This window comes from Erythrolamprus reginae, chromosome 2, assembly GCF_031021105.1.
Source record: "Erythrolamprus reginae isolate rEryReg1 chromosome 2, rEryReg1.hap1, whole genome shotgun sequence".
Taxonomy (NCBI): domain Eukaryota; kingdom Metazoa; phylum Chordata; class Lepidosauria; order Squamata; family Dipsadidae; genus Erythrolamprus; species Erythrolamprus reginae.
In genome coordinates this window covers 109,726,533-109,753,658 of record NC_091951.1, presented here as the reverse complement: position 1 = coordinate 109,753,658, position 27,126 = coordinate 109,726,533, and the positions used below count along the sequence as shown (strand labels likewise).

The window sequence follows — 27,126 nt, the reverse complement described above, 5'->3', positions numbered from 1 at the left end:
ATTCCTGCCATTTTTCTGTATTTTATTTGGAGAGTTATTATTATTATTATTATTATTATTATTATTATTATTATTATTATTATTATTATTTATTAGATTTGTATGCTGCCCCTCTCCGGAGAGGGGATTAGGTAAATGTACTATTTAGAACTAATCCACAGAGTTGCCATTTAGCTACAAGTGGTGGTATTTCAATTCATTTGGCTGTTACACTATGATGTTGTTTCATCTCTTGGGGTCTTTGTTCATCTTTCTAATTGTATCCCAAACTTACTTCTTGTTGGTTATGTCAGTATTCCCAATTCCCATCAAATGCTAAATCATTTTTAATTAGCATGACTGTAAGCTCGTCTCCTATAGAATTACTGTACTGTGTTCTGGTATTATATACTTTGAAATAGTTATAATTTATAATGGGATGAGCATAATGTAAGATCATGAGAATAATGGTGCCACAGCCTCCTGAAAGCTAAAGTTTAATATTTTTCTGGGACAGATCTTAGATCTATTATTGCTATGTCAAGACCAGTGGTGAAATATTTTCAGTTCTTTTTGAAACTGAATATTGAGAAGTTCAAAAACTTTGGAGTCTTTACTGGATGAATTCCCAACGGCCTCAGAGGGCGCACTGGTAGTACCAAAGATAAGCAGCCCTTCACTGCCTGAAGCCCTTATAAAAGAACACTGACATCCCCTAAACTGCCCTGAAGATGTTAGCTAGCTAGTAAAGAAACATTCAGAGATCAAACCACAAGCTTCGAGAAACTAACCTTTATCCTCACAGATACCTTTGCTATGTGAGTAATTCTTCATCCTCAACTGTTGCTTAATTCACAAGTGGAAACTGTAGTGGGGAGAATTTCCCCCCAATTATGTCTGTTGTGCAATAGCAAGCTTTTTTGCCTGTGACAGGTATCACAATTGGTTTCATTTTATCTTGATTACTACAATCCACTGTATATAGGTCTACCCTTGAAAATAGTCTTAAAGTTGTAATTAGTACAAAGCACGGTAACTAAGTTGCTAATTAGTAAAAGATACAGAGATCTTATACTGAAAACTCATTTGCTTCATGAGCATCTTCTAAGAAGATGATATTGACTTCTATTAATAAACTATTGGTCAGTAACATCAAGAGGCCAGGTCCTTCTGAAGAAGCCCTGCAGCCAGAAACTTTCTCACATTTCTTTTTTGCATTGTTCTCAATCTACATTCCACTGGGATATCTGAACCCCAGTTTCTTGGCATTTAAGAATATGACTCTTTTCCACCATACTTCTATTTAATTAATTTAACCTTGAAATGCTAATTTTAACTTATTCTGCTTACATTCTGCTTTTTACATTTAAAATTTTGGTAGCAAATTTGACCTTCTACCAGTAGACAAAGTTCAGGTAAAACTAAGTAATAAATAATATGCCTTAGCTCTGTTTGCTTTGATTATTCCCCAAGATCACTTCCCTCAGTTTATCTCCCCCCCCCCCAGTTGTTCAGCATTAATCAAATACACTTTATATCATCTGGTACTCATGTGGAACCTAGACACATAAATATGGGGCCCAAACTTTATTTTCCAGTACACAAATCTCCCATTTTTAACTCTAAAACATTAAAAGATATGATGCAGAAAGCCAGGAAAGAACCACCATTTACATCAAAGTTATATTAACAAATTTTTAGTCTTTCAAAATCTAAAATAGCAAAACATGACATACCAGATAAAGTTGAACTTAAGATTCCATCAGGCCTTGCAAATATGGCCAATGGTAAGGCATGATTTATTCTAACAACATTTGGAAAGTGACACCTGCTCTCTCTTGATTTAAACAATAGATCCTCATTAATAGTATGCAACAATTGTTGATTATTATATTTTGTCAGAAATGTTTTCAAATTCAAAATTTTGAGGTTGGCCCTATTCAGATTTACTATAACTTTGACCACAATACAATTTCATATTTTCCTTAATCTGGTAGGTTATATAAAATTATGTGTATTATGTTAAAGTGAAACTAGTCTAAAGCAACACATAATCTAATATTAAAGGCAAATTTTACTTACTAGTTACGGCAATGTTGATCTCGCCTGTCCTTGGAGTCAGCTCTCCATCCTGCGGAAATTGTGATATACCAGAAGTACGTAGGGGCTCAAGAGTGAGTGAGTTCTCACTGCTAAGGTCACCAAGTACTGATCCCCTGTTACCTAACTGGCCTCTGGTTAGTCTTTCCATGTCAAAGGCCATATTGTCAGCACATGGTACATTTGTCTGAAAATAAGCATTGCCATATTAAAGGATACCATTTTTACACTGTTAGCAAAATTATACATTCATGAGATAGTATCATGAAATTTGAAACATAAATACCAAATACCAACACCAAATGGAGATCAATTATTACAAGCAAATCCTATCCATTAAGAACTTGGTTCAAAATATTATTAAATTGAACCAACCCCCCCCCAACCCCCCCAGTGTTTTATTCCTAGCTATGTGCATGCCTTTCTTTATTATACAATATATTAATTAAACTATTTTACAGGTCATAAACATAGTAGTAGATAAAGAAAATAACAAATGAAGTAGGTAGCATTGCATTCTCTTCAACTTTATTTAGAATTTCCCTCCCCTCCACCCCCAATAGAGATGGGCATCTATCACGTGGAGTTATGTTTTAATTTGGTGATTTCATAATGTTACAAAGGAAAGAAATTCAACCCATATTTTTTAATCAGCCTAAGATAGATATTTTTCATGAATGAATTAATGAAGGTTGCCTTGATTTCAACAAACCCGGAAATAATAAATAAATCTTAAATTTAGTAAGGAAATTAGATTAAAACCTGTTTTTCAATGGATTAATCTACTTAAAATATCTTTTAATAGGACAAATTTGCTTTGTGAAATAGGCATGTAACAGAAGACAGCAATTATTTATGGATTACTTTATGTCAAGATAATTACATTTTATTTTAGCTTTTTCATGACTAAGAGTTTGGGCAGAAAATGTCAAGCTGTAACTAATAAAAACAATTCTGAATAATGAAAAGTTTTCTGACTTATTAGTTCCAAATGTACTGTTGGGATAGCATGGCTGTTTCATGCAATCAACTTACACATCTTGGAACTTGTCTTTTGTTAGATGAATTGTGATTTGAAGTATTTTAGAATGCATGCTTCAACAGTATTAACTGTTTTTATAAAGCTTCAACTCACCACAATTCCCAAGGCCTTCAAAATATTCAGTTTACACATAGGACAGGTACAGTGCTCACTTAGCCATGGGTCTACACAGGTTTTATGAAAAACATGCCTAAAAATAAATGGGAATAATTGTAAACCATCAATATATGGCAGAGGTTTTACTATTATTGATTAGCATTCTGAATAATTTGCCTGGGAATTTTTAGTAAACTAACATTTGTACTTTTAATTATATTACTGCTTCCTTAGTATATACATTATAATTGAAACTTATGCATTGTATATTTCAAATATATTTTTTGCTTCTATTGTTATTTTTTCCAAAACAAAGAAGTAAACATGAAGAAAGAAGGATATAAATGATTTAATATCTGGCTGTATAAGGATTATTAATGAAAAATATCTTACAGCTGTACATACAAGTTGCTTCTTCTTTTATACTACCCAAAATATGTATGGCAGTAGATAAAAATTCATTTGGCTCTATCTTATATTTTTCTGACTTATCTTTAGGCAATAATACCATTTTTAGATTGCCTCATTCAATCTCCTTCTTTCTTACTCTCTCACAATTAGCAGTGAGGAATCATATGACATAAATTTAGATAAACTACAAGACGCTAACCTGGACATTTATCTACAATAACTCTGTAGATATCTATTTGCTTTATTTTTGGAAATGATTTTAAGATTGTTATTAAGCAATTGGCAACATTGAAGTGCAGTGTTTTAATGATTTAAATGGCATCCTACAATATAGATTCTCCATTCAATTCCCAGTCCTATCTGATCAGAAGGTACCACTTAAAGAAAAACTGTGTATCTGTGGCACACCAGTTGTTAAAGACAATGCACATACCCTTTGGGATTACAAACAATATTATGCAGAAAGGACCGTTTACTTAGATGGTTTTTAAAAAAGCTTGGGACACCCAGAGAAATGGTCTTTTCTTTTGTAGGGAAACAAACCTGTATATTATTAGCAAAAGCCAAGAAAAGAAACTAGCGGAAGTGATTTTCTTGTTCACATTTTATCTATCAGCAGTTAAACATCAGCCATCTAAACACAGGCTGTATTAGTAAAGTACTGTATATTTCCTATTGTAAACTATTAGAGTTTTTGGAGTTATTGGCCACCTACCACTAGTGTATTTTGGGTGGTTTATCAAAGTAGGAACCCCCCCACACACACGCACACAATAAAAACAACTCTAAATATTCTAAAAGTGCAAGATAGAAGAAAAAACTACCTAAAAATTAAAAAGAAATGTAAAAAACCAAATTATTATTATCTGGATAAAATAGTCAATTTTGCATGTTTTGATAAATCCCTATAAAGTTGAAAGTTGAAGCCTAACAGTAAATTCAGACTGGAATAGCATTGGAAGGAATGATATATGAAAGATAGCCTCAAACTTGAAAAGGATATATATATATATAAGGAGCTGCACCAATAAAGGAGAATATTTGTAGCTCAGGTTTGAAATGGGGGGGGGGGAGATCCTCGGCGCTCCCTGAGTTTACCTGTTTTCTTGCAGAAGTTTCATTACCTTATTTATTTATTTTATTTCATTTCATTTATATACCGCCCCTCTCCAAGGACTTGGGGCGGCTTACAACATATAAAAGGAACAATAAAATACAGTGTCTAAATCCAATTTATTAAAACTAGGTGACTAATCTAAAATCTCCAATAATGTTAAAAATCTGTCATACCCATTCAAACAGCAATCATACAAAACATTTGTCAGCCAGGCAGAAGGCGGTCCTGCAAGTAGTCTGGTTCGATGCCATGTAAGGCTTTATAGGTCGTTACTAACACTTTCAATTGTGTCTGGAAATCAATCAGCAACCAATGCAGTCCGCAGAGTGTTGGAGAAACATGGGCATGTCTAGGAAGGCCCATGACCGCTCACGCGGCTGCATTTTGCATGAGTTGCAGTTTCTGAACACTCTTCAAATATAGCCCCATGTAGAGAGCATTCAGTAGTCGAATGTCAAGGTGAGATTTGGTAACATTGAATTAGGTAACATCATTAGTGCACTGATGAAAATAGTCATGCTATAAAAAAGAAAATTATAGCTAAGGCGTCCTAAGCCTAGTATTTCTAATGACAGGATTAGCAAAACAATTTTAAAATGCAATTAATTTATTTTGAAGAATAAACCAAATAGCAAAAGATTAAATACTGGCTTACTTGCATGGTAGAATGCGTACAACATCGTTTTGCTTATAACTTTCAATACAAACAGCGCAGTGATCAAAGTCTGGATCTGTTTCCTAAAATGAAGAGAGTAAAAATTCCAGTAAGATTTATCCACAGCAAAATACTTTTAGCAAGCAGCCAATGAGCGGAAGGTTTAGAATAGTTTTAGCCCTCACTATGTTTATTTACTTACAAGATTTCTATCCCACCTTTCTTCTAGAAACTCAAGGGAGTTTATTTTAGAATCTGTCATTTTTATCCCTGTGTCAGATTTTGTCAGGCACAATTTCAGACTGTTTAGAAACCCAGTTTCACATACAGTAGCAGAAGAAACTTCATAGCCTTTAACATGGCTAGGTTAGATTCTTTACTGCAAGTAGGAAAAAAGTCTTACACGTGCAGAAAATCTGTTTAACGGAAAACACAAGATCAAGCTCTGTATGCATAAATCATTTATTTTAGATTATAATCTTCAACTGTACCCTACCCTAAACGCTATATCCCTAAACACTATAAAATTAGAAATCTCAGTGTAGAAATAATGTACCCTAAACGCTATACCCCTAAAGGCTATAAAATTAGAAATCTCAGTGTTGCAAATAGACAATAACTATTTCATACTCTGAATCTTGGTTGTTAATACTGATGAATGGCAGATACATTCTACATGTCTGCCAATAATAAGTACCGTACATCTACTGCTGCATTATAATCTTGACTTCTTTTTAATCTTGGATTTACTTCTCTGTTAAGAGAATTCCAAAACATGCATTAGCACATTTTTGTTATTAAATTTTATCTTCATTAAAGGGCTATAGGACAATAAAATTTATGACAATTCAACAACAAAATCTAGAACTGATTTGCATGCACAGAGAAGCTTTATTTATTTATTTATTTATTTATTTATTTATTTATTTCTATCTATCTATCTATCTATCTATCTATCTATCTATCTATCTATCTATCTATCTATCTATCTATCCATCCATCCAGAAAAACAGCATTTGATCAAAACCTGACTGGTATGCTCCTGATAATCTCTTGCAAATCTTGTATATGATACATAAAACAGAGTTACAACATAGTTACAAAAGTATAAAATAGTAAGTCAATATCAGTTACATAACAATTATTTCAAAATAAGTTTAATCATCTATTATTTTTTGTGCCCATTTTTCCTTCAGGAATTCAAGGGATTATAGAAGGCACTCAGTGAACTTCCATCGCTGAGGATAAACTAGAACCTGACTCTCTCCAATGCCAGTCTAATGCCTTAATCACTATAAAATGTTGCTCCCACAAATCAGCAAGAGCAAATGGAGTTATGAATATTTAAAATAATCTTTCTGGTTGTAAAGGACACAACTAAGGCTATAGGCTAGGAAAAATATACATAAACAGAGGAGATGTACTGACAATAACCCTGTGAATAATACTGAAAACAAAAAACCATGCCAATCACCGTAATGAGATAAATGAATTGGAAAGAAAAAGACATAGCCAGAGGCTAATGACAGATTTTCTAATAAAGTAACAGTGATACCTTATCACCTTTCTTTACAGTTCTTGCTGTTAGTTTACCAACAGCTTTTTTGGCAGCATCTCCAAGACGACGCTTTGAAAAAAAAAGAAAAACAATAAGAGTGATTATTACAAAAATTGCACTTCTTACGTTTGCTTTGATGCTTACTCTAGATGGTACTTTACGATATTTCATTTATTCTACCTATCCATCCACATGCAGAGACACATTCTAGAGGCGATTTGGGAATAGTACATGCATAAGGATATTCTTGTAATTAAAATCTGTTTAACCAAAAACAGGAAACTCCTACTTTATGGAATCCAAATAAGTAAGAAATGTAGACTGCTGTCTGCAACAGTCCCTAATATGTCATTTAAATGTGTGAGGAAATATTATTTCACTGAAAGAGTAGTAGATCCTTGGAACAAACTTCCAGCAGACGTGGTTGATAAATCCACAGTAACTGAATTTAAACATGCCTGGGATAAACATATATCCATCCTAAGATAAAACACAGGAAATAGTATAAGGGCAGACTAGATGGACCATGAGGTCTTTTTCTGCCGTCAGTCTTCTATGTTTCTATGTCCAAGGAAAGGTCCAATTAGTCTACTACTATAGGTAATGAAGAATAATGTAATATACTTAAAACAAAAAAGCTGAAAAAGTTGGGAGAATCAGCATTTGTTGTTATTTCGCTTGTGTTCTAAACTGTTCCTTGCTTCATTTAGGTCTAATCTTTCTGTGAAGAACTTTTCAACCTGTCAAAACTTTCTCTAAAACCTTTTTCCTTAAAAAAGAAATTAAACCTTTTAATCCCAATTTTATTTAGCTTTACATTTTAGTATTTGCATGGTTTATCTAGCCCAGTGTTTTTCAACCAGTGTGCCGCGAGACATGGTCAGGTGTGCCGCGAAGCTCAGAGAGAAAGAAAGAAAGAGAGAGAGAGAGAGAGAAAGAGAGAAAGAAAGCAAGAGAGAGAGAAAGAAAGAGAAAGAAAGAGAGAGCAAGAGAGAGAAAGAAAGCAAGAGAGAGAGAGAAAGAGAGGGAGGGAAGGAGAGAGAGAGAAAGACATAGAGGGAGGGAGGGAGGGAGAGAGAAAGAGAGCAAAAAAGAGAGGAAGGGAGGGAGAGAAAGAAAGAGGGATGGAGAGAGAGAGAAAGAGGAAGAAAGGGAGAGAAAGAGGGAGGGAGAAAGAAATAGAGTGAAGGGGAGGAAGAGAGAGAGAATTTTTTTGTCCAAACTTTTTTAGGCTCCCCCCCCCCGCTCAATGTGCCCCAGGGTTTCGTAAATGTAAAAAATGTACCGCGGCTCAAAAAAGGTTGAAAATCACTGATCTAGCCTATTATTGGGATTTTTTAATGCCATGTTAATCTGGTCCTAGTTAGTTGCATATATTCCAAATGTAGTACAGTATTTTTAAATCTGTGAACCTCAGCTGAAGTAATTATTTGTGTGACCATTACACGTACTGTGTTTTCTCCTTTAAAACAGCTAAACATTTTCAACTGTTCTTTAGCTGGTGCTATTTCTTCATGAAAGTTTAATTAGACAAGCTTTTTAAGCCACATAAAATTTTCATTAAGTTTCTTCAACCTTCATAAAATACTGGAAAAAGAAAAGGTCTTAAGTTTTTAACCTACAGAATAGATATTTGATATGGATATCTCAAATGCAGAATGCTGTATATGGGGTCACTGCATTCCAAGTGCTTACATGCTACATGTAAGAAATGAAAAAAGCATTTTCAAAAAGTTTGAAAATAATTAAACACTATGAACATAGCTATTTTAAGTCAAACAAATTGACTTTATCCCTATTGAAATGTGTAATATAAATAAGATGGAAAAACAGTATAGTACCTGCCTTACCATACCTTCCAATTAACACTGTCAAAGCATGACCATTTAAATCCACTGACAAAATCTAAATAATATTTTGTATCATATAATGCCTAGAAATGTTTTTTTTAAATGTCTTTCTAATGAATTCTATTTTTAAAATCTCTGCATACAAATATACATATTTGTAACAATACTGTTTAAAATGGGTTGATCTTTGGAACAATATGGAAGTTTTAGCAATAGCCTGAAAAAATAGCACAATATTATTTTATACTTTCTTTCAGAAGTATTTCCATAATATAATTTATTGCTATCATGGGATAGCAATAAATCAGTTAAATTGTATTTATTGTAACTTTGTAACACTGCTATTGCTATTAGCAGATGTACGTCTAACATATTGTGCACTCTTACTTAGAGGTGTAATCCTTGTTAATTAAACTACATGAGCTGCGGTGGCGTAGTGGTTAGATTACTTCTGCTGACTACCATCTACCAGCAGTTTGGCAGTTCAAATCTCACCAGATTCAAGGTTGACTCAGTCTTCTATCCTTCTGAGGTGGGTAAAATGAGGACCCAAATTGTTGGGGGCAATGTGCTGACTCTGTAAACCGCTTAGAGAGGGCGCAAAGCACTGTAAAGTGGCATATAAGTCTAAGTGCTATTACTATCCTTCTTTTTTTAACACTCTTTCCCATTTTAATAAAAACGTCTCTGAAAATATTACTAGTTTGTTTCTTTAATATTTCCCTTTAAGGACACACTTTTTGTAGCTAACCCATCTTGGATACAAGTCAGTAATTCCTATCAGAAAAGTGATTATTTTAAGATAGTGATTATTTTTAGCTAATTACAGTCAAATTACACATGTTGTAATTGGAGATACCAAAGACATAAGCTGTGAAGTTCATGAAATATGTATGAAATTCATATACAGTAATACCGGGTTCCTCATTTGCTTTAATTAATATCTGAAGGGTTTCTAACTTCAGGAATTCTGATGTAAGGATTTAGGCGTTATTTATTTATTTGTTTAATTTGCTGCCTGTCATGGGGTTACTCTAGACAGCTTATAAAAATAAAACGGAAGAAATAAAGAGAGTGTGAATAAAAATAAGATCATAGAATAATTAAATAAACAATGAGAAATAACAATGTGAAATATAATTATATAATTATAGGCTGCTTTGTACACAAAACAAGGGAACTTCAATATCCAATATTCAAACTAAAAAATCCATCTTAGTTTCTGATGGGGTCAATGAGAATAACAAAGGATTATAGTGTAGAAGAATTTTTGAACATGGACAAAGTACACTCCTTTTTCTGTGGAGATATTTGCTGATAATTGACTGAATAAACAGTATTTTATTTCACAAGAGAACCTGGGTCTTCTGCATGGGAGCCCTAAAATTCTCTTATCTAATGGGAAAGCCAGGAAAAGATATCCAGCTCAAGGACATACAACGAAGCAGAAGAGAGAATATATCTGCAATAAAGTGACCGGAACAAGGAGTGGTACTGACAGGGCACACATGTCCTTGTGCCTTGCTGGAGGAAGGCCATAGAACGGGACAGAGATTACATAGAAAAATAGGGAGTGTAGAAGAAACATCATTTTTCTTGTGTGTAAGTTTCATTGTGTTCAATAAATAATTGTTGAAGAAAAAAAATGTGGTGCATTACTTTCTCGGCGACCCTTGTATGTAGTTACTGTGACTGAGTGCACATCTTTTATAATATTCTTACATTCACTTAATTCCCAGGATTAATTTTAGTCTTTTAACCAGAAACTGAGTTTTTTATGACATTAAAAAAAGTATGAAAAAATAGCTCAACTAAGCAGGAGAACTTTTAAAGTTAATACATTTCCTGCCACAAAAGCATTATTTTTGTTTTATAGATTAAAAAAAGCAAAGCTCCTTTTGCATTCTTGGCATATACTGTATACATATTTTTATCACAGTATTAACAGTAGAAAAAACTTCAAATTCTTTATGATTAGAATGATTACCTGGTTTCGGTCACGTGCACTGGTATATCTGATCTTCTGAATGAAATAAAATATTAGCCATGCTGAAGAAATTATCATTAAAACTATAAATGATACGGATACAAAGACAAGGGAACTTCGATTAACATTTTTGCTTGGATGACGTGTTCCCACGGCTATTGCAATTAGGACCGACATATTTTTTTCTAAATAATTCAAGATTTCTTTAACCTTCATTTCAGTGATCATGACCGTAACAATGTCTCCAGTTCCTACAATAAACAAATAAATATACAAGAGAAACCATCTCAGTAATATTCTAATGTACATTATGAATTTTTCCAACTATACAAAATGCTAATAGAAACAAGAACTCTTATTAAATTTAGGGTATTTAAAACAGCTATAATTAGTAATAAGGGACTAGGAAACAACCAAAATCTTCTAAGTAATATATTCATATATGTTGCAAGTATCTCATTATAACTTGATTTCATAATGATATACGGTATATCTTAATTGCTAATTATACCAGGAAAAGATGAAGATTAATGATTATTTAATGTCTTCCATTTCTTTCTCCAAAACATGAAGTTTATTCCAATGTAAAGCAGCACCAAAAAGAACAAATTAAATTAAAATTTGAAAATGCAACAATTTCAAAATATTGGCTTTATGAGACTCAGAAAATCAAGAAAACTGTAAAACAGATGAAAAGAACTTTAATTATGGATCAAACTCTTCTTTGTTGAAAAGGCCCAATAACATAATGAAGAACAGTAAGAAAAACTCTCTTTAAAAGCCAAATTTCAAGGTAGTCTGATAGTATTGACTGGAAAAAGGTTGAAGGGCAACAACAGCAGTAAATATTAACTAAGATATTTAATTATTACAAAATAAACTGACAATAAAACCACAGTTAAACCTTCACTTCAAATCCACTCCATCAGATTAAAACTGGGAGGAATAGGGAGCAGGGCTACCTTGAGCATTACTTGGCTCAGAATGACAACCAGTAACATTTATTTATATAATTAAGCACAACCTGTAGTTTTAATTAAATGTACCTTTTTAAAATAATCCAAATAATAGATGAAATGGCCTGAGCTGAAAGAAAGGTCTGATATCTTAGTTCTTACCTTGATGAGTCATAGTAACAGGCTCATTGCCAGATACATTGTTGTAAATTACCACAGCTGAAGCATTATGTGAAGCTGCTCGCAGAATTTTTTGTTTAAATGTACAATTTCCTCGCTGCAGTAGAGCAATCCATTGCTTTGTATTTGGAGGAACTTGAAACCGTGTTCGTGGATCACATCCTAAACGATCTGCAACTAAAAATATAGAATCCTGGTTCTAATTTAATTATGCAAAAGTCCTATAAATATACATTGATCAAAATATTTTCTAATTACCAAACCACATCAATTGGCATAATTTCCAAAGTCAAGGAGAATGGGGGCCTGCCTCACCTCTGGGGGAGAATGTTCCAAAGAGTGGAGGCAACAGCAAAGAAGGCTCTCTTGCTGGGCCTCATCAATTAAAATACTTTAACTGGCAGAGTCCACAACATACTCCCTGCCCAGCATGACCTCCATAAAAATGATTCCACATGCAATCTGGGCCCATGCCATCTAGGGCTTTCAGGTCATAATCAGTACCTGTATTGGATCTAGCAATAACTGGCATCCAATGCAGGCCTCAAAGCAGAGCCATTACATGTGCTGCTCCTGGGTGTCCAGTGGTTGCATGGTTGCATTATTACTAGCTAAAGCTTCTAGAACTGTTCCAGGCTAGTCTCATGTGGAGTGCATGGCAATAGTCCCAATGGGATATGTCTAAAGTGTGAGTGATAAAAGGAAGAGCTCCCTGGTGCACAACACCAGGTTCAACAGCAAGTTGAACAAAGGACTTTATAGCCATGATTTCTACCTGCTCTCTGAGCAAGAACTGTGAGTCTATGGCTTAACCGGGTAAGTCTGTTCCCTGAGCATCTCCATAGGGATTGCATCATGCTTGGCATCCAACTGAGAATGGATCTGGGTGATTTATCCTCCAGGTACAAGGAAAATTCCTTCCTTGAATATAAAAGGCTGTGAATACAAATGCATCCAGAGACAGTTGGAAAGACCTTCTAAAATAGCCACAGAAGCTTAGGAAAAGGGCATGACTCCTTTAATGATTTTTTTTTCCTACAATCCAATCGGATTAGATGAAAGTTCATGAGAAAATCATGGCTAAATTGAAAAAAAAAATCCCAGAAGGCAATAACTTTCATGTTGCCAAGAAAATTGCATAGATATGTCTGTGCAATCCACCAGAAAGCAAGTTCAATCTGAAAGTACTGTACATATACAGTGCATATATCACAATATCTTAACTAGTTCATAAAAATGGCAGAATTATTGCAATCTTCTACAACCTTTCAACTTCAGCTGAACTTTTATGTAAAACATTCCATATCATTAAACCTAAGACTTGAGTTTAATTGGAATACACTGCTTTAGCTCTAATTGAATGTAACACTTCTGTTTTTTATGTTAAGACCAATTTTCCAAGCTTAAAATTTGTCTAATTAATGGATTCCACTGAATGTATTATTAGAGTTCTTATTTGTGTTCTTTATTGTGACCACTGTCATTCTTTATTGTGACCACTGTTTTGGCCACGTGCTTACTGTTATAGTAAATCAGCAACAGAGTTTGTTGCTCTACAATTTAAAGAAACACAAGCTAATGTTTTCTTGAAAATATGTTTTGTGTTCTGAAGTTAGTAATAAAGGAAATGGAAAAGCAAAAAAAGAAGGAAAAATACATCACTCATAATTTCAAGGTCATAAACTAATTTATTAAGTTCAAAAAGACAAGATGAAGGGCAGATTGATTGCCACAAAACTAATATAACACCCCACCCGCAGCATCTGATATTATACTCTTGGGACATAAACTGCATGATGTTATTCATTTATGTTATTTGAACTTCTGTTATTTGTGGCCTTAACTGATAAGCTATCTTTTTTTTAAAAAAATTTTTATTACAAATATATACACATTTACATACAATATATGTTTTATATTAATACAAGGCTAAATCAACGCGTAACAAATAAACGGACAAACAAACATGACAAACAAACAAACAAACAAAAAGAAAATATTCTTAAAAAAAATCTAATTGCTTATTTAAGTACATTAATAACAATAACTATTCACTTAGCATATTTTATAATATTTGTACTTGTATTCCCTTCAGGAGGTAAGTTTTGAATGATTTTTAATTTTAAATTATTTTCTGGTGAAGTATGTTGTGTCCTCAGCGTATACCATTTTCTCTTGTAGGTTGTCACTGTTCTTTAAATCATTTAATTCTTTCTTGATAAGCTATCTTTATTGCCTGCAATAATCCTTTTCCTCAATCATTTTACATTTAAAATCCTCAATATCAGAGTTAGCATTCATCTATTCGTTAAATAAAAAGAAACCAGAAAGAAAAAAACAGTAATGACAAAAAAAATCATAATATCCCATTATGTGAGGGCTTGGAGGAAAGTGGGCTTTGCAATAGTTCAGCTCTTTTTTATTGTTAGGTTGGATTTCTTTTTCCTGATACAGAATTTGCTACTTTTAATTGCATGAAACCTATTAATGACTTCCACTGCAATTTCACAAACAGAAGGGGCCCTAGAGTTTGTGAATAGATATCATCATGGAGAAACAAATGATCTGTGCCTAATATCTGTTATCTTCTACCAGCAGAACTTCAGCCTAATGTACAGTTTATGAATCTTGGAACTACCAGATCAGTTTTCATGCTAGAATAAAAGTCAGGATAATTACCTTCTTCTACTCATCTTTTTATTAGACATGCAAGAAATATTAAGAAAAAAAGGCATAAATTGAGATATGTTACTAAACTCTCATCAAATACAGTGATACCTTGTCTTAAAAACTTAATTGGTTCCGGGATGAGGTTCTTAAGGTGAAAAGTTTGTAAGACGAAACAATGTTTCCCATAGGAATCAATGGAAAAGTGATTAATGCGTGCAAGCCCAAAATTCACCCCTTTTGCCAGCCGAAGCGCCTGTTTTTGCACTGCTGGGATTTCCCTGAGGCTCCCCTCCATGGGAAATCCCACCTCCGGACTTCTGTGTTTTTGCAATGCTGCGATTTCACTGAGGCTCCCCTCGCTGGGAAACCCCACCTCCGGACTTCCGTTGCCAGCGAAGTACCCGTTTTTGCGCTGCTGAGATTCCCCTGCAGCATCACAAAAACACGGAAGTCCGGAGGTGGGGTTTCCCATGGAGGGGAGCCTCGGGGAATCCCAGCAGCGCAAAAATGGGTGCTTCGGTGGCAACAGAAGTCCGGAGGCGGGGCTTCCCAGCGGTGGCGGTGGGTTTGTAAGGTGAAAATAGTTTGTAAGAAGAGGCAAAAAAATCTTAAACCCCAGGTTTATATCTCAAAAAGATTGTATGACGAGGCGTTTGTAAGACGAGGTATCATTGTACTTTAAAATTACCCCAACATCAAACTACAGGTATAAGATATACCCAAATTTCCAGTCTCTTTTAGGGGGCGGGGGAGTATGTCTTATACTCCAAAAAATATGGTACATGACCCTGGGAATAGTACAACTGTCAAATACAGGCCAGTTGCTAAGCACATAAATTTTGATCACGTGACCATGGGTATGTTGCAACAGTTGTTAAATGTGAAAACCATTCACAAGTCCCTTTTTTCAGGGCTGTTGCAACTTCACATGCTCACTAAAACAAATGGTTGTAAGTTGAGTATTAACCTGTACAGTCCCATAAAAATTATTTAAGAAATCACTAGGGTATCCAAAGCACATTCCAATAGTTACTGGAAATAAGGAATACACCTAAAGTGCCTGATTTATCAATCAGCATTTTAAGGGACACAGACAACTATGTCAGCAAGTTTAATTATCAATAGTTTTCCATTACCATCTGTCATCTATGATCAGTTATTCAGAATCCATTTGTAATGTATACTTTTCCTAAGCTAGAGATTCTGGATATCCAAATTGGAAAGTTTCCATGACATAATGAAAAGCAATTTAAGAGTAATTTCAAACTTCTACAAATCACCTATTTAAAAAGATGTAATCTGATGTCATTTATATCATTTTACAGAAAAGCTCAATATATACTTTTTTTGTTTTCCCAGCAGATGCTGATTCCATCACTCAGCTTATTAACTTCCTAAGTCTTTTTGCACAGCTATGCCTCTAGGTAAGACCCTTAGCTTTTGGAAAGATCAATCTTCTACCATCTTTCTATATCTAATCCTTGATTTATGACAGCCATTTTAACAAACATCCAAAATTATGATGGACCGGGAAAGGGTGCTCTCTGGACCATAAGGTCTTTCTGGCTGTCATGAAATGTTGCATAATCCCCCACTGTAGTTACATGATTGCAGTGTGGGTGCTTGGTAACCAGTTCTCACTTACACATTGCAACCTATTACAAAGTGCCCCATGATTGTACAATCTCTGCCAGCTTCCTCGGAGAAGGGCGGCATACAAATCTAATAAATAATAATAATAATAATAATAATAACAACAACAATAATAATTATTATTATTCCTCCTCAGAAAATCAGTGGAGAAGCCAGGAGGAAAGGTTGCTGCTGTCTATCAAGAGGATTCCCTCTTATCTCTGAGGGCTAATTGAAAGACCTGCCTGCTGAGTGGAGGGGAACAATTTTGGCAGGGTGCAGAAACAGCACAGATTCTGAAGATCTGAGCTTTACTCCCACAGTCCACCTGAGCAGTAAATGCTGGAGAGTCGTAAGTGAAAGACTGGTCATAAGTCACTTTTTTTCAGTACTGTTGTAAGTTGGAATGGTCACCAAACAAATATGGACTACCTATGTTATATCTTTCCTTGAAGCTGCACCTACTATCTCTTGCAGTGATGAAGACATTTCATGAAAACAAATATCAGAATTTTTTAAAAATGAACTTTCCGGGGATATGTATAGCTATGAAAGTTGGGGGGAAAACAAGGAAAATGTGATATTTTATTAAGAACCTTTTAAATTATGAATTTAGAGCTGATTATAAGGGGCGAGTACAAGTGCACTAGAGTGCCTTCCGTCCCCTGTCCTATTGCTCTCCTATATCTCCTATACCTTTCTTCTATTCCTATATCTCTTCTTCTATTCTTTCTATTATTTCTTAGATATATTTTACTATGAGTATCTCCTCTATAACCTTCATCATGTATTTTACTATGTGTATATAGATATACTGTATACCCACTAAAACCCTCATTGTGTATTGGACAAAATAAAATAAATAAATAAATAAATTATTAAGAACATCATGCCAGAAATGCAGACAATGTAGGATATCATAATAGGAAACAGCAAGGGACTATATGCCCCTTTAGAAAGGGAAACCATAATCAGACAACAGGACTCCTGGAGTAGATTTTGCAATCAAAACTGCTCTGCTAAAGATCTCCATTCCACCCACTTGAATAAATGGATGCATTATGAACTTCTGCTTTCCTTTCAGCAATTACTTCATCAACTTTGTCACTGTCTATAAACCAACTCTCACAAGAGCAAACAAAAATAAGGAAGGTTTCTATGAACCATGAATCCAGACCAGATTATTCAAAACTCAATAGCTATGACAATTCTGCAACTGTCATCATTCTGGGTGACTTCAATGCCAGGGTACAAACAAACAGTCATAACTGAGATACAGTCCTTGGGAGGCATGGAGTAGGGAAACTAAAAAGTAATAGCCTGCTGTTTCTAAGCATGTATGCTGAGCCTGCCGAACCTGTGCATCACATACACAATATTCACATTTGCAAACAAATACAAACTTAACTGGATGCATCGGAGTTCCATCCACTGGCATTTACATGATAATACATCAGCATTAACACTAAAGACACCTCACTTGAGCCATGTGAAGCACTGAATGCAGGACAGATCCAGTAAATCCTCAACCTGCACATAACCCCTTTATGCCATATGCAACCAAAAATTGTAAGAACACCATTCAACACCGGCAAATAGCAAGAATAGGTCCAATGTTTTCAAGATATGCTCAATGAAAGACCCTCCAGCAATTTAGTCTACGGAGTCTACAGAGAGGGGCAGCATACAAATCTAATAAATTATATTATAATTATTATTACCTCTTGTAGGAGCCTGTTCTGAAAAGTGGTTGCTGTTTAAAGATGTCATCACACAGACTACAACAACTGTTCTTAGACTGAAAAAGAGATGCATCAAGACTGATTTGATGAAAACCACCATTTCAGTAGCTCTCCAGACTAAGAACAAAAATTTGATCCATTATTAGTCTCAAAGAGAGGTAAGTTTGAAGTACTATTCACATTAAAGGCAGAACTATGAGAAATACAGGATGAGTAGTGGCAAAAAAAAAGCTAGGCAACTGGAACAATATAACAAGCATACATGTCATCAAAGAGTTCTTCAATGTCATAAAGACTCTCCCCTGCAGTCTGATGGGTGAAGCCTGCTCAAATGCCAGGAAGGACTAAGGGACTAGGACTACAAAACTGTTGGACTGAGCACTTTTCCAATCAATAGGTAGTCCACAATTTAAGATTACAATTGGGACTGGAATCTGAGTCATTGAGCAAACAATCATTAAGTGAGAAAGATGTCATATGACTTCTTTCTTCAATGACCATAATCCCGGTAATTCTGATGGCAATCATTAAGTAGATGGCATCTCAGTTAAGAAGTGTCGGGGAGACCCTAGGAGGCTCGCTCTGGCACTGCAAATTCTTCCTACAAATAGAGAGACACTCACACATGTGACTTATATTGAACCTCCCGCAACTGCCTTAGGCAGCCCATCAGTTATCCATGAATGAAAATGACATTAAGACTGTTAATGAATTGCAAAAATAAAGATTTTAATACAGTATATGAATTCAAAATTAGAACTGTTATGAGCAAAATAATTATTTTAAATCCTTTAAAAAAATTAAAAGAAACAATTCAGAAAAAAACCCCTTAAAATTAGTAGCATTTTTCTCTTTCAGATCTACTTTCCCTTATTTTAATAATGTACAAATGGAAAGAATTAAGACAGATAGTTTTTAGGTTCCAAAGGCAGCCTCAATTCATAAGCAAATCAGAAATGATACTAATTACTTCAGTTGTCTTTATATCACCATGAGTAGGTTTGGTTGCTTTGGGCAGTGTGGGCAGGTGACAAGTCCTGTTGGAAAATTTAAGTCACCATCGCCATAAAGCTCATAGGCAGATGAAAGCATGGAGTGCTCCAAAATCTCCTGGTAGACAGCTGCGTTGACCTTGGACTTAATGAAGCAGTGGACGAATACCAACAGATGGCATGGCTCCCCAAATCAACACAGACTGTAGAAACTTTTGCATCTCATTTGGAAACCAAGGACCTAGAGTACAGAGGAAGACTGGAGAGGCTCACACTGCAAGATGCTTGAGGTCCAGTGTAACGTTTCCACAGTCTGTGTTGATTTGAGGAGCCATGTCATCTGCGGGTATTCGTCCACTGTGCTTCATTAAATCCGGGGTCAACAGAGCCATCTACTGGGAGATTTTGGAGTGCTCCATGCTTCCATCCACATAGAGCTTTATGGGGATGGTGACTTACAGTTTCCAGCAAGACATTACCTCCTCACACTGGCCAAAGCACCAAAATCTGCTTCAATGACTGTGGGATTACAGTCCTTGATTGGCCAACAAACTCGCCTGACCTGAACCCCATAGAGAATCTATGGGGAATTGCCAAGAGAAAGATGAGAGACATGACACTGAACAATGCAGAAGAGCTAGAGGCTGCTACTGAAGCATCCTGGTTTTCCATAACACTTCAGCAGTGCCACAGGCTAATAGCTTCCATGCCACATTGCATTGAGGCAGTAATTGCTGCAAAAGGGACCCAAATGAAGTACAGTGGTACCTCAAGATACGAACCCCTCGTCTTACGAACAACTCATGATACGAACCCGGGGTTCAGAAAAATTTTGCCTCTTCTTACGAACTTTTTTCGAGTTACGAACCGGCATTCGGAGACTGCTGGGAAGCCGCGCGGCTGTTTTAAAAGGTGACAGCCAGACGGCGGGGCTTCCCAGAAGCCTCCCGAACGCCGGTTCGTAACTCGAACAAAGTTCGTAAGAAGAGGCAAAATTTTTCTGAACCCCGGGTTCGGTTCGGGAGGTTGCTGGGAAGCCCCCCAGGCCGGCTGCGACCTTTTAAAACAGCCGCTCGGCTTCCCAGCTGTCTCCCGAAGCCGAACGCGGAAGTTCGGCTTTGGCATTCGGCTTCAGGAGACAGCTGGGAAGCCGCGCGGCTGTTTTAAAAGGTCGCAGCCGGCCTGGGGGGCTTCCCAGCACCCCCCCGAACCCAAGTTCGGGGTTCGGGGGGGTGCTGGGAAGCCCCCCAGGCCGGCTGTCACCTTTTAAAACAGCCGCGCGGCTTCCCAGCAGTCGCTGAAAGCCGTTTTTTTGCGGGGGGTTTTTTGGTTGCACGGATTGACTTTACATTGTTTCCTATGGGAAACAATGTTTCGTCTTACGAACCTTTCGTCTTACGAACCTCCTCCTTGCACCAATTAAGTTCGTATCATGAGGTATTACTGTACTAAGTACATATGCATGCTTATACTTTTCAGAAGTCTGATATTGTTCTATGTACAATCCTTTTTTAATTGATCGCATGTAATATTCTAATTTTCAGAGATGGGGAATTTGGAGTTTTCATGAGATGTACTCCATAATCATCACAATTATGACAAATCACAGCTTGAACTACCTTGTCTCGCTTGTTATGAATACCTCTCATATATTAAGTTTCACCTTTTAAGTTACATTACTGAAATAAATAAAGTTTTGCACGATATTCTAATTTTTCGAGTTTCCCCTCTATATAAGGTGGAAAGATGTGTCCTATGCAGTGCTATCAATTTCCCTAATGTAGTTCACTATGTTCTTTATTTTGTAATAAATACTGTATCTGTACCCAACCTGTGGGATACAACTACTGATACATAGACATATATACTGTATATATAACATTACTTTAGAGCAGTATCTCTCAATTATTTTCTGTTAGGCCCCCCCCCCCCGGAAGAAATAAACATTTCTCCCCTCCCCCAATTCTCAGCCATGACGATTGTTTGCAATATTCAGCACATTTCCACTGAAAAAACTCAAACAGCTTATCAGCATGATTGGGGGGGGGGGGGTAATGTGTTTAAGTGTTGCTTTAATTTATTTGGCTTCATCTGTCCGTTGCCAACATTTTTAGACACAGTAAACATACTGGTCTTTCCTTGTCTTCCACCATAGTCACAGTGAAGCCAACCGCTACATACATTTCGTCACATTTCCTCATCTTAGAGATTTACATTTGTCTCATTATCTCCGTCTCTCTCCTTTCTTTTCATCCCTGTTAAATATTTTTTCATGGTGTCTCTTAAGGTTTGTTATATGCACTTCATATCTCCTGTTCTGTGCTGTGTGCTATTGTTTGGTGCAAAAAATGCCTACTCCCTGCGGCAAAAAAAAGCATGTTCCCTGGGGCCACATGCCCCCCTGGCATTGCTCCATGCCCCCCCGAGGGGTTGCCCATCCCACTATTTGAGAAACACTGTTTAGAGTGTTTTTAAGACTGGATACACACAAAGCTGATTACAACTATGTCTGACTTATATTTATTCCTCCTAGAGGCCAAGAGGATTCAGATTTAAAGTACAACTTTTTTTAAAAAGGTAGTTTGCAGACTGTCTGTTACAAATAATCTACATGAATATCAAGGATTCTATTTAGGAATATGGCATTGCTATCATTGACATCTATATCATAACAGTGAAAATATTGAAAAACTGTAAATTAAAACATTGAAGATAAATTGTAGAACATATAAAGAGGAAAATTGTTGAGAAGACCATATTAAAGAAAGAAGCATTTTTGTTAAAAAAAATACTACCATACTCTTTGCTTAATCTCAATATACATTCAATTCTTTCCAGCACAACTTACATAAAGATTTATGCTTACATCGAAGATATAACTTTTCTAAATATGTTTTGAGGTGTGTGATTAAAAAAACCGTATTATAACATGGTCTGCTAAATATACAGTATACATAAGTTAAAACAATCTTGAACAACAGACTCTGATATGAAAGTACTTACTGTCCCAATTCCCCCCAAGCTGAAAAATTTCCTAAATATTGTACAATTATCAATGGAATTAGGTTATTACTAATTTTTAAAGTACTAAAATATACCTTATGCATTTCCCCCCATCCCAGATCAAAACAGTAGTCTGTTTGGGTAGAACAGCATACTCCGATTACATTTTCTTCAATAGGAAAACAGCAATCATAAGAACATTCTTTATTAGATTATACATCATGCTGAGCTATGGCTTGCTTTAACTATTTGTTTACTAAACAAGAGTTATTACTAATAATGAGCCACATGTATATGTTGTCTTCTTAATTTTATGATTGATTCTCCACCGCTTTATGGTCGCTTCTGCTTTTAAGATGAGAAATCGGCTGGATCGTTTCAATGATTTATGTGGCATTCTAGATAACAGTGACCAACTAAATTTCATTTAGTAAGTTCTTATATAAAGAAAGGTGGAAGTCTTTTTCACTTCACTCCTTAGCAGTTGGTAGTTATGTTATTGTGACTCAGAAAAAGGAAGCTGCCAAGACTCCTGGCCACCATCACTCTAAAACTCTGAAATAATCCTGTTCCCTTTTAAATCCTCAATTAATTGACAATGCAATCAAACATTTACCTTTGTGAAGAATTTAAGATTTGTTTGTTCCTACATTTAAATATATGACTTAAATTCTAATATTGAGAGAGACCAAAAAGTAATATTTGTCTTATCATGTATGACTTAACATGACTCATCAGAGATTTATATAAGGACTATATTGGTAGCTTTATGTTTACTTCCCTACCCATTGATTCAAAGCATGAGACTTATCTTTTTGAAATACCAACTATATACTGAATTGACATTTTGACCCAATTTCCCATTGTGACTTTATGATCAGTCCTGATCAGTCAGACTGATCAGATATTTCCAGCACAATTCCCATTAATATATATGGAACCTCTAAATTTTCTGTGCCAATGTGAATCATTTGACATGTACTTATATTAAATTGCATTTGCCATTTTTAAACCATTCACTTTAAGCCTGTATGTTCTTTGTCAGAGGTTTGGACAAAGAACAAAAACAAAGCAGAAATAATTGAGGAACCCACAAACAAAACATTAATTTATCACATTGAAGCTAACAAGCCAGTTTCAAATTACAGTTTACTGCCCTAGAACAAATTCTCACTTATTCACAGGCCCTATTAGTGCATTATCCTGCCAAAATCCCAAGTCACTTAATGGTATATTATGATGTTAAACAATTAAGAAAGTTATCCATTCTATAGTAGAAAATATATCAGCAGCAAAACAATCCATTTGTTCCCCCTCACTCTGCAGCCTTCCCATGCCTGGCCCACACAACTCTTTTTGGGAGGTTGAAAGATTTTAGCACACAGAACATAGAACCATAGGGCTGGAATTCTAATCCAATTCCCTGCTCAAGGCAAAAGACCTTAGGCTTATACCCTCCCAGTCAAATGGTTGTCCATTCTGTTTTTTAAACCTTCAGTGATGGAGTACACACAATTCTGGGAGACAAGCTGATTAATAGTTCTCATTGTCATAAAATTTCTTACTTCAAAATTGGATCTCTCTTTAACAAATGTCCAGCCATTTTCTTCTTGTCCTGCTCTCTGGTGCTTTGAAATACAGGTCAATTCTCAGTTCTCTGAGGCAGCCCCTCTACTACTGGAAAAGTTATCATCCCCCTTCCCCAAATATTTCTTTGATAGGCTAGACCAGTGATTCCCAACATGGGGCAATTTGATTTTTAATGAAGGCAATTCCAAAATATATGGTATCTAGAGTCTAGATTTTAGCAACAGTTTTTAATATATGCATAGATAAGACTTGAAGAATTATATGTCACAGGGAGGAGGGCATCAGGATTTTAAAGATCCTAGGTGGGGCATGGCCAAAAAAAGGTTGGGAACCACTGGGCTACACATCCTCTCAATAATTTAGCTTCTACACTAGACCTGGGCAAGGGGCGGCCTGCAGGCCGCACCCGGCCCGCCCACTGTCTGTGACCGGCCCGCACGTTATCTGTGACCGGTCCACGGAGGTCAGGGTCCGCTCCAGTGCGAGGATGAAACAGCTCACATCTGCCGGGACTCCTCCAGTTCCTGCTTTCCTGATGAATCATGAGGAAAGCAGGAACCGGAGGAGTCCCGGCAGACGCAGTGAGCTCTTTCATCCTTGCACTGGAGCGGACCCCGACCTCCTACCGAGAGCGGCCGAGCACAGAAACCACGCAAACACTCCAGCGCAGTGACTGTGGTGCACCCTGTTGCCGTAAAACAAACAATTAGGGGTCTGTAGAGTGGTTCTTGGGTGTTTAGGTCAGGCCAGGGTCTGGGTCTTTACAGTATTGGGTAGAACTGAGTTAATTATATTAGTCTGGCCCTCTAAAACCATCCCAATTTTTCATGCGGCCCCATGGCAAAATTAATTGCCCACTCCTGCTCTACACCCTTTATATTTCTAGGGTCTCAGACCTCAGCACAAAAAAGAAGCTGGCTGCTTTCTACAAGAGGATGTTTGCTTATGTGCAGTGAGTGTCACAAGAGTGTGTAAAGACTTTTCCATCATGACCTATTTCAGAAGAGACTGTACTGAAGCATAATTCCAATTCTCTTTCCTGTTATACTGGATTGGAGAGAGACTACTGATTTTGTCACAATTCAAATAACTGAAAATTGTCTCTTCCCTCTCCTCTCCTCCCAATTTGATGCCTCTGGTGATTATCAAATTCCAAATGGTCTAGATTTACTGTATCACAGAAATCTTCTAAAAATCATGGCAAATAAATTGTAAGAATATCCAAAGCATTTCTTTGCACCACGCTTTAGTACTTATTATTTAATTGTTTACTTATTTAATTTGACTTCTATGCCAGGACTCAGGACTTAAAAATATTCTATAACCATTTTATAGTTTAAACACATGAAAAGTTTACTTTTAATGTTTGCAATTAACAGAAAAGTCATTATTGTGTACAGCTGTTTTATGAAACAATAATTGATTTACATGATATGGTATTTTAAAATACTTTGAATATCTTTGAATTCAAAAGTGTCCCAAATGTGTACAGTAGACCCCCGCTCGTTGCGAGGGTTCCGTTCCAGGACCCCCCGCAACGAGCGGGTTTTCGCAAAGTAGCGCTGCGGAAGTAAAAACACCATCTGCGCATGTGCAGATGGCGTTTTTACTCCCACAGCGCTAGCGAGGAGCCGAAGATTGGGGGCGGGGCGGCTGTTTGCCGCCGGCATGGAGGGCTTCCTAGCAGCCCCCCAAACCCGGGTTGGGGGTCCGGGGGGCGCTGGCTCTCGGCGCTTTTGAGCTGAGTCCGGAAGCGAATTCGCTTCCGGACTCAGCTCAAAACCGCCGATACCAAGCGGCAAGGAACGGCTTGTCTCGGCGCTTTCGAGCTGACCGGACTCAGCTCGAAAGCGCCGAGACAAGCCGTTCCTTGCCGCTTGCTATCGGCGGTTTTGAGCTGAGTCCGGAAGCGAATTCGCTTCCGGACTCAGCTCAAAACCGCCGATACCAAGCGGCAAGGAACGGCTTGTCTCGGCGCTTTCGAGCTGACCGGACTCAGCTCGAATTTTGAGCTGAGTCCGGGAGCGAATTCGCTCCCGGACTCAGCTCAAAAGCGGCGAGAATGAACGGCGTGGGCGGGCGAAGGGCGGGCGGCAGCGAGGAGTTTGCGTGGGCGGTGGGGAAACTCCTCGCTGACGCCAGCAAGAGGGGGAAGACCCAGGGAAGCCGCTGCCATCTACGCATGCGTGCCCGGCACGCATGCGTAGATGGTATTTTTGACTTCCGGGTTGAAAAATAGCGAAGTACCCTGTTCGCAATGGTTGGGGACGCAATAAACGGGGGATCACTGTATTTCCAGCCAATTAAAAAAAACCGGGTGGAGCCCGATCACGCCGGAGGAGCGGAGGCTGAGCTCCGGCACCGCATCCCTCCTTTCCACCTTGCAGGACGCGGATTCACGTTGTGCCGACACCGGAGGGGTCGGCCCAGGACAGGGGGTCTCCTGGACACCCCGGGACGGATCGCCGCGGTCCCGGGGGTTAGGGAAACAATAATTGATTCACATGATATGGTATTTTAAAATACTTTGAATATCTTTGAATTCAAAAGTGTCCCAAATGTGTATTTCCAGCCAATTAAAAATAACCCTAATAATGAAAAAATATCCAGAAGGCTCAAAAGAATAGGAAATGAAATAGGCGTTGATTGCTTACCTGAACGCCTCTTCTCGTACGTTGAGTGGGTACAGCAGTCACGTGGGTTGCTCCTGTCCAATCCGATGGGACTGAGCCTAGTATTAAAAAAGCCTGCTGGATCCGCCCCTTCCCCAGAATTCGCGAATCCGTAGACTAGGCTCAGATGTGAAGGCTCAATAATGTTCAACTCTCATGTGTTAGAAGAAAGGTAGGAATAGAAGACCACATAAAAGGGAGGGAAGTGACTGCTGTACCCACTCACCGTACGAGAAGAGGCGTTCAGGTAAGCAATCAACGCCTATTCTCCGTACTGAAGGAGTGGGTCCAGCAGTCACGTGGGACATACCCAATAGATAGGTCCCTAGGGTGGGATTAGATTGCTATCATGAGAGATAACGGATTGGAGTACCCTTCTGCCGAAGGCAGCGTCCGCTGAGGCGTAAGAATCGATTTTGTAGTGCCTTATGAAGGAATTTGGCGAGGCCCAAGTGGCTGCTTTGCAGACTTCTTCCAACGGGGCTTGAGTCGCCCAAGCGGCAGATGTGGCAGCACTTCTGGTGGAGTGCGCTGTAATATTCTTTGGAATGGAGAGGGAGGCTGTCTCATAGGCCTTAGAGATGGTCCCTCTGATCCAACGGCCTATTACTGATGAGGACACTTTGGATCTCATGGATCTGGGATGATAGGCCACGAAGAGTGCCTCAGACCTCCGAATGGGTCCTGTGCGTTGAATATAAATTTTTTGCGCTCTAGTGAGATCCAGAGTGTGCCATCTAATTGCCAGGGGATGCTCCCGTTGGAGACAGAAAGAAGGTAAGACAATATCCTGGGATCTGTGAAACATGGAACTGACCTTGGGTAGAAAGGTGGGGTCCAGTCGCAGAACCACCTTGTCCTGATGGAACTGATAGAGGTCCTGTCTGATAGAGA

General features: G+C 37.3%; 1 protein-coding gene across 2 annotated transcripts in view; it reads right to left on the bottom strand.

Annotated features, from left to right (window-relative positions):
• Positions 1 to 27,126, bottom strand: part of RNF130 (ring finger protein 130) — a 45,119-nt gene that overhangs the window by 9,419 nt on the left and 8,574 nt on the right. For both annotated transcript variants that reach the window (XM_070739089.1, XM_070739090.1), the window contains exons 2-7: positions 11,914 to 12,108; positions 10,796 to 11,046; positions 6,956 to 7,027; positions 5,401 to 5,483; positions 3,215 to 3,311; positions 2,062 to 2,266 (exon numbers count right to left, since the gene is read on the bottom strand). In XM_070739089.1, the coding sequence (XP_070595190.1) occupies positions 2,062 to 2,266; positions 3,215 to 3,311; positions 5,401 to 5,483; positions 6,956 to 7,027; positions 10,796 to 11,046; positions 11,914 to 12,108 (903 nt within the window). The remainder of the gene's footprint in view (positions 1 to 2,061; positions 2,267 to 3,214; positions 3,312 to 5,400; positions 5,484 to 6,955; positions 7,028 to 10,795; positions 11,047 to 11,913; positions 12,109 to 27,126) is intronic.